Raw genomic sequence first — 14005 nt, forward strand, 5'->3', positions numbered from 1 at the left:
ATTATGTTCAATGTTTTGGATTTTGAATCAATTGAGTCAGATTAATTTTCGAAATAAATTGAGTCTAGAGAAGTTTAGAGAAAATTAATCTATACAAGAAACATTTGTATAGATGCTATTATTGTTAAACTTTTTTCAAAATCAAGGAAGTGAAAAAATTTAATTTTTCACTCTTTTCGTGGTGCGCGCATCAAAATTTTTAAGGATCAAAACAAAAAGAAATTGGTTGGTCAGAGTATTATTTGAATAATCAAGTCGCGCTTAACTGGAAATAATTTATGTTACACGAATGAATATTTGGAAAATGTAATTTGTAAATTACAAATGATATTTGATAAATGAAATTGAATGATGTAGAGGCGTTGCGCGCGAAAATCGAGAGACTGATCGATGGTTCTGCGTCGCGGTGACATCTACTTTCTCTCTGCTGCGCATATCTGCTGTGTTAGTAGTTTGCAATTTGGTGTTACGCTTTTCATTTTGTATAATAACAAGTGAACAAAGCTGCGAACATGGGTAAATCGATACCAGACAGGTACGTAATATTTTTTCATTTTACACACTTCTAACAAGTTTCCACGAACACTTAAACTTATTTGTTTATCGATCTAAATCTAAGGTCACATTGTAAAGAGGTTATGTCATGCCGACTTTTCTTGTTTTCAATTCGTTGTTGAAACGAAGTTGCACATAGTACTCCGACATTCTTAAATCTCCTAACAACTATAAAAATTGGAATCTGCATTCTATTTGATGATTATTTATGAAAGATGTTCAATGTTTCTCTGCATTTAATTGGTTATCGATTTTGGTATTCTGTCACGTGGCGCACCCGTGAATGAAGATCAAAACTTGTTCAAATATTTTATCGGGCAGGCGTTAATACTTCGGATTTTGATATTTAAAGTTTTAAACATTACAAAAAACGCAGAGTAAAATATCTCAAGTGACTATCCGCGAGAGCGCGCTTTTAGCGTACATAAGACGATTATGCTTCAATGACAAACGCGTTAGATTATCCGTTTCTCAAAACTTATGCTTTGAGTATTTTCTAAATAAAACCAGGTAGCATGGTCTGTTTAATATCTGCGTCTGTGGTTATAAGGAGAAAAACGTAAGTTTCCATTTCGGAGATAAGTAAAATTTAAATTATAACTTGTCATCGCCACCGGGCGAAGTAAGTACAATGCAACCATACCTCTTATCTGAATGTAAATATATATACATATTTTTTGTTATTGATTCAATGGTTGGAAACGATAAATAAGAACATGGACAGGCTAATGAAAATGTAAGGTTATTTTGGACAAAACAAAACAAGTTTGTCTACCTCATACGCAGGAATATAACTCTTTTTTTTATAAGAAAAAATTGTTTTGATGCAATTCTTAGAAGCATATACAATATATACTGTCTTCTACCACGGATAATACTATACATAGTATGCCTTATAATCGTACGTAGATATACCTTAGGTAAATCGTGCATTTGTGAGTTTTTTACAGAATGACTTAGTTTCCAATGTACGTCTATTGTTAATTATTTTTCAGAACTTCTAGTAGATTCTTTCGTAATTTAAGAGTATATTGCAATTAAGAGTATATTGCATTGAAAATTTAATCAGGACTCACAGAAATTAGCCATAGCGGAGACGGTGTATAGGTGTAGATTAATCATTATAGGGTTTTGAATCACTCGGTCGAAAATACCGGCGCCACTAGAAATCGATAGTATTGTTGCGCACTCTACAATTCAGAACGAAGAATTTTGGAACTATGTCGAACAGAAATTATTTATCAGAGTTGGTCAGGTAGCAGATCTTGGGAATAAATAACTCGTAAAATTGTGCCTGCGTTATTACTGCCGCGTTATCAGTAGTCTTCGAGTTGTGATGCATCTATGCGAACGATACTAAATCACGTTGAAATAATATTTATAATAATTTTTGGTTTCAATTCCCACCACCGAGTGTAGTGTCACGATTCCAGCAGGTAATATAGGACGCGATACAAAGATGGTAATTGAAAGAAGAATATATTTGATGATTGATTTAACGCCGTACTTCGTTTATAATACCTATTTTAATAAATTCTCGTTTTGCTCTGTATAAAAATCAAATATCTAATTAGTATATTCATTTTTTATTTCTCATATCTCATATTTCAACATTTTTTTCATTTGAATTACGATTTATTACCCTGTACTTCTTCTCTGACAAAATATAATTCCTATTTGAATCAATGTAGTTATAGAAGTAGTGCCCTTAAATTTATTTTTTAAAACAGCAGTCGCATGATCGTTAAGTTTGTCTCGTAGGAACGAGGTACTCTATTTTCTATTCTTCAAATCTTTTGCAGACTTGTTTGGATATAATCGGACTTTTTCAGCGCGTTTTCCTCATGTACACATCTTTTTTTTTATACTCTGGGCTCACCTGTTGCATCTACCCGGTTCATTCAAACAACATGCACTTGGGCATACAGGCTGTCCCATGCTACTAAGACAAGCTGCACCGTTAAAATGGTTAGGGGTGGCAACGAAATCATAAGGCAAAGTTGAAGGGTTTAAATAATTTTCTTTTATGCATCACCAAAATTCACTTTCTTGGATGAGATTGGATTGAGACTAAATTCAAATAAGAACAAAGACTCGATTTTAATATATGTACGTATACTCACGTGAAAGATAAACGGTGGTCTCTTATTTTTGTTAATTTTTTATCAGTAGTTTATTCAGCAATTGTAATATGTAAACTAGTGGTATTGAAGTCTGAACTAGTATACTCAGTCAACTCGATCAGCGCGCAAGAGTTAATGCAATCCAATACGTTTTAGATCGATACCGTTTTCGTTGCTCTATGAAAAAACTTCGTTCGACTTTACCTTACGACTTTCTTCTCATTTCTGATAGTTCGAACGATGCAGCTTAAGTAGAACACCCTGTATACGTATGTGGTCGTATTTTGTGCCGTAGGTGGCTGGATTACAAACCTTTTGGCACGGTATTAAAAGGTACAAAAATTCTGCCGTTCAAAGTACCCCTGAAGGAGGTGAGTACTATCCACAAATCAATTAATTATTAACGCTCATCCATCCGTTTTTTATGAGTCTATAGAATGATTGATCACCGATGAATAACAAAGAACGAAGAGGTTTTTATCCGCAATACATTCGTAAATCTGATTTCTGGAGCCACTATTCTCGATTGTACTGTTTTCGGAGTCGCTATACCGTTCTTCCTTTTTCTCCCCACTCTCTTTCTTTCTTGTAGTAAATCAATGATCCTCTTCGCGGGGGTCGTGGCGGTTTTGAAATCGAGATAAGATCAAGTCGAATTCCAGAAATAGAGGGTACAGTGTCGGTGTCCATACATATCAGTTAGGTATGCGCTCACACATTGGTAGGTTACATGGTGCAGACCACCGTGAAGACGGTGCGAACCAGTGGTATAGAATCAACTTTTACATCGCCAATTACCTGCAAATTGTTTAGCAAATCTCTGAAATGCATTTACTGATACAATGCTCTACTATTCTCATTTACTTCACACTAACACTTCGAGGTGGTTAGAAAGCTGCTATTGCAATATTGTACCTGGGAATTTGTGCTAACTGAATTTATGAATTTGAAGACAACAAACCCCTAAAGCTTGATGTACATTTATTTTTAGTTGTTTTATAAAAGGGATACGAGGAACAAGTTTACTGTAAGAGCCTGGTATGTTGTATTTTTATTTGGACAGTACAAAAAATCGTCGATCAAATTTCATGGTGTCGTTAGAAAGGGGAATAAACAATCTTTAAATCTACGGTAGATTCTATCACGAAAAAAAGTTTTCAATATTTTTAGAGACGTTCCAATTACCATTTTTAGCATAGCATTTTTCTGAAAAAAAACGAACGATAACATGCAAAAGTAGAGGCTATAAGCTTCAATATGCGTCGAAATTTATTTCCGTGCGATTCCCTTTTACGAAATTATAGCAGTTTGAATATCGACGGAAATCGGAAGCGCAGCGTGCCAATACTTTTTGGAGCCATCGGAATTGATGGCGATAGAACCGTGCACTGCATGCAAGTGATTTAGACGAATGTTTACAAAGCAGAACTTTCACCGAGTAAAAATGGCTTCTATACCACTGCGTGACAGCGCAGGGAGGCCCGTTTGTCCATCGATATGCTCTCTCGGTAACGGTAAGGCAGGAAAGGCACCTCCGGGTGAGATCCCGTATCAGTCGAAGCCAAATTGCTGTATTGTTGCATGCCCGGCCCTGGCTCAGATATAAACAAGCTTGATGTATGCACACTATTTCGTCCGATACACGGCGGCAGTGCTTTTCGGATCGTGAATGCCACGACCGATTGTTTGCCTAGTAGCTGAGCAAACTCCCATGCTGGCTGCCGCTGTGTGATGTATCGCGGTCATGCTGTGATCCAGCGGTATTCACTGATGTTTCTCGACTTTATGGATAGACGAACGTCCAATGACATCTTTCTCGACTTTCTCTTTCAGGAGCCAGTCGTCGCTTCGCTTTTATACTGTCTTCAACTGAAACAATGAACAGACGATGTCGAAAATAGGCTAACTTTGTTTCCCTGCATTTCCCTGAACAAATTCATTAAGGATGGAAGCACGAATTACTCTCCGTTCACTACGATACATGATTACGATCAAAAATACACGAAACTTTTCATCGATACAATTATATATACGCGATTTGCGAACTAGGACAAATAATTTATCGTTTAAGTTTCAAAATCATACAAACTTTCGCCAGTTCTTGATACTATCCAATAATTCTAGGTTGAGATAAAATTCATGATTCATGTTGGAATTCAATACCAGTTGCTGAACTTACGGAAATGCATGAAAATATAAAATAAAGGAGTGTATGTGTGTGTGTGAAAGAACTAAAACAGATAAAATACCACTGTAAAAAGCTCGGTGCTCAATAATGGAAAAATTGTTAACCGATGGAGAAATTTTGATTATCGGTAGAAGCTCATACTTTCTCATGGTCGTTCGTGCGGTGCATGGTTGTGGGTGTGTACTCGGCGACACTTAATTGACAGTGCTCCGGGCTCAAGTTTCGCATGGCATAAACCATTTTTATATCTTCAGTTTTTCGTCGGACCCTTATTAAAATACAAAACGATGAGCACCGCTAATTGAACGCACGGACGACTTGTAATATAGAAAATACATGTACTCGTCGGAGTAATTTCGCAAGGAAAGATATAATTCGAAACACGAAGCTCTTTAAAACGTCCATAAGGTATTTCTTATCCGCAGTGCGGTTGAATGTGTTTTTACGTCGTGTTTCGGGCGCCATAAATTAATTTGAAGAATGCACTTCGCGTCGAATGTGCACGCTCCTCCATATTGAATCCGGTAATACCTGAAAAACAGTGATATGCTCCATTAGGAATAATTTCCTCGAGAAAAGGAGATTTCCATGACAGAAAATGACTTCGTCAAATTCATCTAAAAACGCGCTATCACATTACGTGGTAAAAAAATTTTTAAATCTCCCTGACTGTAATAGGTATAAAAAAAATTTTTCGTAACATTATTCACTTAATCAGCCTCGGGCGTTACTGCTAACTAGACACGGTATATCTCCATACTTTATCACAATCCTGTATATGTACGACGAGTCTTAACATTGTGTTTATTTGATTTATTTGATCGAATAATTTTTGCCAAGGGTAGTACCTGCTCGCAAACATTTGGCGTAACGTGCGCCGCTTGAATCGTGGACTGAAGGAAGCATGAAGTCCAAGTAGTAAATCGATGATTCGAAATCAATGGTAGAAAGCAACCGACGGTATCAACAGTTCATAGATTGCCACGTCAAAATCGGCATCGGCAATTCCGTGCGCCGTTGGTGGCGAGCATAGCCGCTATTCCCGTTTGTCTTGACTCATTTAATTTCCGCCTCTAACTCCGAGAGAGCGAACCGGTTTTTCTCGTCTACCGTCGTCCCTTGGTACGTTGGCCGGACAGTTGCAAATAAGTTCGGAACCTTTTTCGGTGGATCCCGGCCGTCATATCGCCGTCGGTGGTGTGCGTATGCGTGTACGCATACGCAAAATAGGAGGGTGCCCGGCTAATTGATTCTGGCGTCGCAGGCATTACATAAAACAAGTCGAAGCCGGGGCCCCAAGAATTGGACTCGGGCTGATTGGGACCGTTGCGCCCGGCCGTGGGGGGCCACTCGTTAATAGGGCCCTCAAATGCTCTCGTGCCTGTGCTCGTGCCCGATGCTTGCCCATCCGCTGACCATCGCTGCCCAATCCTCTGCCCCGTGACCATGCCACTCCGTTCTCGGCTCTCTTCTCGAAACGCGCCACTCCGGACCGCTTTTTCATCTTCTTCTACGGGAACGTGTAACAAATATCGGCTCACACGAAATGTGATACCGTACTCACCGACGCAACCTACACACTCTCTGTCTACCTACCTCTCCCACCCCCGACACGATCTTCTCCTTTTTTTAACGGCATCGCGGCAGTGGTTCCGGATGAATTTAAGACAGTACTCGCTAGTCACATATACATTGTAAAAGATGCGCTTTAAAGTCGATTTTAATTTTGGATTGAATTTCGCGTGCGTGTAATTTGGTACCGAATCAGAGGCCCGGAGGCTCGCGAAACCCTCTGTCCTCTCGCGGGACGATCCCTGATTTTATTTTACTGGGGAATCCGTAAAATTCGACGCGGATGCTTTTTTTTGCGCAGACGAAACGTTCAAGAGTCCTTAGGGCGACGCTCTGATTATAAAGCAATCTTTGAAGGAATGGAATTGTGTACCATACACGACGGTTACATCATCGGTCGTCTGCTCTTTCATAGCACTGACAATTTCATGAATTCCGTCGACATAGTTCGGCAACAAATAATTTATGGTCTCGAAAACGTGCTCCTGGAGTATCTCGACGAAATTCATAAAATTGTCGAAGCCATAAAAGAGCAATGACGTCCATGTTATAGGCAATGCAAATCGTGAAAAATGATTTCTGATAAATCATAACTCGACTGCTGAATTTATGCATTTATAACAAAAATGAGTGGATACAATGTAAAGTAGTACATAGATAGATTAACAGACTTTAAGAATATCAGTGAGTTCACTAGATTTTTATCTAGTATTATACTTCTGGTATTCTCGTGAGTGTGGTCGTGCGTGTATTGTCGAGGGAACGCGAGATATTGTCGGACGATAAAAGATTGGAAGATGGAATGATAGTCGCGGCCGTGTACATATGCGTTACTTATAGCGTGCTTCCAGGAAGAAATATCGAAACGTTTTCATCGCCCTCGCAGATGTTTATCGTCCGAAAATTTGTTTCCTTGATCTGTATTTCACGAGCCGTGTGTGGGTACTTATTACGTGTATCTGCTTTCAGCGGCCGCGTAGTTGTATAGTATTACATTCGAAGATGAACGACGAACAATGCACAACCGATGCGCACTGTTCCGAAAGACAGGAGCTACAACCTTCACATTTCTCAACACAAAATTGCCGTCTAACAAATTGATGCGAGTCTTTTCAATTTAACCAACGTGTCTCAAAACGAAAATATTAGGCCGTCCCATAAGTTCCTTTCGCAATGTGCATGTTTAATATTGTTAGGTAACACGAGGATGTTCAGTTAGGTCGGTACATATTTATTATTCATTAATAGACCTGTGGATCTTTATGCAAAATAAAGGAAGTAGAAATTTTCTTATTTCTCGAATTACATCAATAACCTAAAAATAATACATCCATATTTTTAAATTCTTTTAATTGAAATTTCAAATCTTCAAATTACACCCACTCATTTTTGTCATTAATATCGTGCGTGTTAAAATAGAGCTGAGATAGATATCGAGACATAGTGAATTTCAGTAAGAGGAATCGGTTCGAATGTCACAGCGGTTCCGTGGAAAATTCTTTCTCCATCTTCCCGGGAGGAAAAACTGTGGAATGATTTAAACGTGGGAAATCGAAGAACAGATAGGTGTATCTCCCGGTATAGTATTCCTTCATTCTTACCATTCCATTTTTTGTCTCGGCCGAATACCTGAGAGGTTTTCCCTCGAGATCGTTGAACGATGGTAGGCAAATTCTGCACTGTAGAAACGGAATATTAATTCTTCGGTTCAGTTCGGGTCAGGATCTAACCTGAGAATGGGTAGTCTGTCTTCGTGGGTGATATCTGTATTTCAACCCCTGGAAATCCTCGGCATTCAGATCGCTATCGTGTTAACTTCTCGGTTACACTAACCTCCCTCGTTGTTTTCACCGACGGTGAAAGCCGACTTGCCTTCGAGGAACCATGATGAATTGAGAAGTTCTGGCCTCGCGATGACGTTCGATATGTAGATTTTACATCCTGTGACGTCGTTGCCTTCGGTTTTCCTTTTTGCACTTTTTTCGACACATTCCATATCCGAACGACGCCGAAAATTATGCAGAATAAAAATATTATCCTGTTCAGTCTACTGCAAAGTTCTGATTGGAGAATCATATTTAATTGGCATCACTGTCTCTTGAAGAGGATACGGATAATGCAAATTACGGCTAGTAAATGTAAAAATAGGACTTTTGACTACTGAAAACCCCCATCTTTGCATTATCGAGAAATGAGAAGGCGCATCCCGCACCCTTGCAATCCTGGAAACGAGACTATCCCTTAATTTGATTTTTTCGACGTCAAATAGACAATCGTGGTCACCGCACACGCGCGAATTAATTCACGATTCGGACATGTTCAGAATTTGGCAGCCCTATTTATGGAGATCGTCGGCGAAGGAAATAGTGGCAGCTCACGTGTTAATTATACTAAACAAGCACGTAATATTTGATGTTCGGCGTGCATCTCGGTCAGAGGGGAGCGCAAACATTAATATACCCATGAAAAGCTGTAAAGTGTGACACCCACTGTCATCCCGAGGTTGTGGGCGAGAGTACGGTCCGAGCACCGCGTTAGTTTTCGTGTTTCGAAGGGATTTCGTAAGTTTGGCATAAAAGTTGCGCGTCGTCCGCCGTGAAATCGAGTGTTTACCCGCAAGATTAACGTCTGCGACAAGGCACAATGCCGCCGTTTATTATTTCCGACAGTGAACAAACCGATTACCATCACCGGGGGCCGTTACTTAACATTTTGCCGAAAAAAAGGAGGAAAGAGAGCCCGAAAAAGAGAGTTAGAGAGGAGGGACGTGCGCGCGCGCGCGCGACAGAGAGAGAGAGGCCCGGGCCATGACACGAATACATTCCTCCGCTACGAAGTTTGCCAGGGACTTGTTCATAAATCATACGTGAAAAAATGTTTGCAGTCCTGTGCGACATATGCTAGCCAAATATCGCATGTGGCAGCGGTGAATGATGGTTTCGCCGCCGCTGACAAATTAATCTGATGCCTTCGACGCCGGCAATAATTTCGAAGATTTTCAACGTTCCCCCGATTCCACGGCGCCCCGGGTCCCCAGCTCGTAAACCATCGAGTAGGATGTCGAATTATTGCGGCGGGAATTATTAATAAAAAAAAATCGTCGCGTATGCTGGACTACGCGGATGTGCCAGAGACCCCCCCCCTCTCTCTCTCTCTCTCTCTTTGGGAGAGAGACTTCTCTTTGGGAGAGCCGTGTGTCGTAAATACCGGAGACGGCGATTTAACACTGAAGACGTTCGTGTAGTAGAATCACTTGAAAGAATGAAGTGAGACACTTTCCACATTCAACGGGATAACTGTGTATTGGTCTGGAACATCAACGAAATCAAAGTAACTTATTTACTGTAGCTCTACTGTTGTTGCAATTATGAACGTTTTTAATACTATACTGTTAAGTGAGAGTGTATAGAAGCATTCAAAGTCCAAGGCGAAGCTGTGTCGACTTTTGGTTACGGAATAGGGTTCGAATTTTTGCATTCGTTTCAAATTTACGATCGTTCATGATTTTTAATATTTTGGCACGCGTATACCTCACTTCGTCTGATTTTTTAATACATTTTATACTAGGTACTAGACAACTTGTTTTGCAATTTCTCGCAGGCTTCAGAATGGCACAGCAAATTTCTACCATTTTGTGCCATCTTCTTTTACGAAGAAGCTGTGTGTACTATTTGTTCCAAGATGGATTCTTGCATATGCTTATCAAGGAGGAAAGAGTTGATTGACCTCTCTGATGAAGTGTAGAAGCAATTTTCTCTTCAAGGTTAGCCATGACACTCCCATAAATACCCTTGCGATAGAGGGTACGAGCGTAGTAATTACTAGACTGCCGATCTTTATGTGAATTTCCATTTTCATATTTAACTGGATGTAGACTGAAAGGCGGAGGAATATTCGTGTTGTGGAAGGAATAAAATAAAAATATTCATGTTTACTAATGTACATATACGAAGATGGACAGTTCAGTAATTATTGTTCTATCTGATTGGGCTAACTTACGATACAGTTTTCGGAATGTTCGATTTCGAGGATATAGTGCGATCTCAAGTTAGCAAGTGTAGCAAGTGTTTGTTCACCGCTCAGTGAGTGGCGAAAACGATCGGTCGCGAAATTCGCAATCTTTCCACACAGCAGAGAAGCATGCTTGACGAAATGGATGAGGATGGGGGTTGCAAAGAGGGGGACGGGGGGTAAAAGGGAGGGGTTCGAAGGAGCCGGCGATTGTAATTTATGCCGAAGTTAGCGAGCAACTTCGATGACTTTATAAAATATTACTGATCCCCGTTTCGGCGATCTTATCTGACGCCAATACCTCGGTTCGGTTCGTCGGAACGCCTTCCTTTTCTTCTTCTTCTTCGTCTTCTTCTTCCTTCTCTTCTTCTAGCAGACTGGCGCCTCTAATAAGAAGGGGGTCGTGTGTCACGTCAGGACCCACTGCGCCGCAACGACTTTGCTCTCCAAGTTCCCAACGATCGACACCGGAGGACCATATAAACATGTCATTTGTTGATGAAACTTGCGAGCTCTCGCGAGCGTGTACCCATTCGTTACACGTACTGTCGCGACTCTGTTCCCGAACGATCCTGAACGGTATGCAAACCAACCTACCCCGCGAGACTACACTTTTCTTTCTTCGAGCGAGCATGGACCGAGAGAGATTCACTTTTGTTTCTCTGACCGAGCTTGACCGGAGACTCTCTTGGTTGTTAGTTCCACCGACTTTCCAAAGATGTATCGTGTGGTTTCGAAAGCGGAATATTCATTCTCTCAAATCGTCTTTAATTTATTATAACTTCTGAAAGTTCGAGGTCCATGGCTATGGACTTTTTAATGGATCCTTCAACAACAATTCCAATTGTGAATCAACAATTAACTACGAATTTCGTATCAGATTATATTAATTATATTAATAGGATTCTGGTAGGTACAGTGACTGTTTCAATATAAAATCGTCGAACCATGTAAGTGCTTGTAACAATTTGACGAGCCACTTGGGAACGTCCAAATAATATTGTACGGCGGTGTAGGTGAAAGTAGGTAACAAATTGACGAAAAGATAGTGTAGCCTGTCGAACGGTTGCGTCTCCAAGACCCCAGGTGTGGGTGCCCGAGGGTGGTGGTCGAGGCAGAGGGTGTGGATACCTTGGAGCAGAGGGAAGCACGCCGCAGAGGACACTTTTGACTCGTACTTTAGTGTCACGATGCCCCATCCATCGCGTTTCATCAGATATGGTAGCTGGGCTGCAGCCTATCTCTGCTAGATGAGATGGCGAGTGTCCATCTCGAGTACCTCTCTTTCCGGGAACCCCGTGGAGTAAAGGAGATCTCGCAGTAGCGAAGCTTATCGTTTCGTCCGATCGTGTTTCGCCGTTTCTCTTATTTCGCGAGACTTCGTTACCCCCAGGCACTGTCTACTTACGAGCACTTGTGGGTGCGTCGCGGAGCCACGCGTCCAAACATTCTCAAGCTCGTATTCGACTGTTGCATATGAAGTATGTCCGATTTCATATTTTCAGAATACTCTACAATTACTTAGTTTTATCTTGACTATGGTTGAAACTGTTCACCACAGTGACGGAGGATGTCTCCGTGCAACCACTAAAGAAGCGTTCTGACATTATCTCCGTGTTGAGCCACGGTCCACGCAAGCGCAAGGAATAACGGCTTAGAAACGTGATCGTTAAGAAGACAATAGTGTTATGTTTCTTTTATTTTTGTGGCCCTCGGTAGATGCTACAATACATATCTCAGTCTTACCGCCATCAACGTCGGTTCCCTTATAACCGGCGTTACTATGTGCGATAGAATGCAGTATTCGTTTGAATTGTAGCGATGCCTGCAAACAAGAAGAGGGTATGAGGAGGAAATGAGTTCGGGTGAAAGGGGTGGGGGATAAGAGAGAGAATGGGGCAAGAGGAGATTTGTGAATTCGGCGGTTTGGATGCCTGCGGTAGTAAGGTTTTAGAGGCGACCAGTGGCTTTATGCCTCCGGTATATAAATTTCCGTTGAATGGCGCGCGTATGACTTGGCGCCCAACGTTCTGTTCTACCTGCCCCCCTTTTCTCCGCCACTGTGTGTCCTAGCATTCTCCCCGGTTTTCTTCTCGGGTGTTCTTCTTTTTCCCCAAGCCAGCAGCCAGTATCCTCCGCCTACGTCTGGATCTCTCCCTTTTCTTTCAAGGTCTCGGTTAGAGCTCCATTCTTTCTTTTCCCCCGATCTTTCATCTGTTTACAGAAATGTCACCGGCGCGCTGGTGACGCGCGAACCAACTGCCAGATTTATCGTCCGGTTGGCTGGTTTCCCTTGTACATACATATCGTTCCTTTACGATCGTTTCCTCATTTCCTCCGATATATGTCTGTGCCCCCGGGGCGAAAGCCAGAGAAAGCGAACCACGGCATAATGCCGGGGTAATTGGCGTTCAAGGCCCATACGATATTCGCAATGCGAACGGCGTTATCCAGAGAATCCGCGAAACGATGCGGTGATGCGATATTCCGTTCGTCAATTCCCGACGCCGCGCCGAGCTGGTGACGAATCTCTTGGCACACGAGACTAGACGCAGCTAACGCTGCCCAAGTGGTCCCCGGGGGATTTTCGCATAATCTGAGAGAGGTGCATCCTTTAACACGGTAAACACCGTGTCACAGTTGGCTGAAGGTTTTTCATAATATTTAGGGGATAACAAATTTAAAAAATCATGTGATGAAGGGTTGATTGCAGCTTTAACACTCGATTTGCCCATACAAGCAGATTTTGATAAAAACGAAGGGCGGACTGCGAAAACTTGTGTTCCCTGGATCCTACGTCTTATTTCATGAAAATTGGGGGAGAACGCAGTTGTGTGATACCCTAAGTAAGGGGATGACAGGACGTGGGCGTATATTCGGGGGTGATTGGCACGGCGCCGGGTCTTCAGCACCTCGAGGAACACTTTGCGCGCTCTTCTAAGGGGCTGGCCAGGCGGAGTCGGTCAGCCATCGGAAACAAACATTTGTTTAAAACGAGCCCGACAAGTCACGGTCGTAAATACCTGTGAGTCGTTAATCTTGTTTTTTGGTGGTGCCGCTTATTCGTTAATGTATAATGTATTCTCACCCCCGTAGCTAAAACAATCAACTCGCCCGGTGAAAAAGGGAATCGGTAACCTTCGGCTCGAGGCCTGACGCCTTTGAGTGTGATACGGATTAGTAGTATAGATTACAGGTTACACCGAGTTCATCTGCGTGTCGGCGAAATTGATTCCTTGGTCCGGGCTTCGGTAGGCTTCGATTTATGACTGTCAGCTGGACGTCCGCTAGCCACACGGAAATAATAGATCCTTTTCTTCGGTTTTCTTGTAATGTTGTGATTTATTTGTGAAGCAGAATTTCAGACGTTGGAATGTGCGGATTTAAGGAGGTACAAATTATAGTTGTGTGTGGAGCGAGATTAATGCCCGTCGCGTCCGTTTCCGACGATTATATTTTCCGGGCTCTTTTATAATAGTATTGAACGCTAAAAACCACCAGCGTGTGTTGCTTCGCGAGTGTGCCGATATTTAATTCTATTTGGATTCGGTGCGAT

The 14005-nt window shown here is 41.7% G+C and overlaps 1 protein-coding gene across 1 annotated transcript in view; it reads left to right on the plus strand.

Moving 5' to 3' along the window:
• The first annotated feature begins 29 nt into the window (after positions 1–29).
• Positions 30–14005, plus strand: part of LOC143209166 (uncharacterized) — a 40194-nt gene continuing 26218 nt past the window's right edge. Inside the window, exons 1-2 of the mRNA XM_076424493.1 lie at positions 30–535; positions 2974–3049. Coding sequence (XP_076280608.1) covers positions 513–535; positions 2974–3049 — 99 coding nt within the window. The 5' untranslated portion in view covers positions 30–512. The remainder of the gene's footprint in view (positions 536–2973; positions 3050–14005) is intronic.

This window comes from Lasioglossum baleicum, chromosome 5, assembly GCF_051020765.1.
Source record: "Lasioglossum baleicum chromosome 5, iyLasBale1, whole genome shotgun sequence".
Taxonomy (NCBI): domain Eukaryota; kingdom Metazoa; phylum Arthropoda; class Insecta; order Hymenoptera; family Halictidae; genus Lasioglossum; species Lasioglossum baleicum.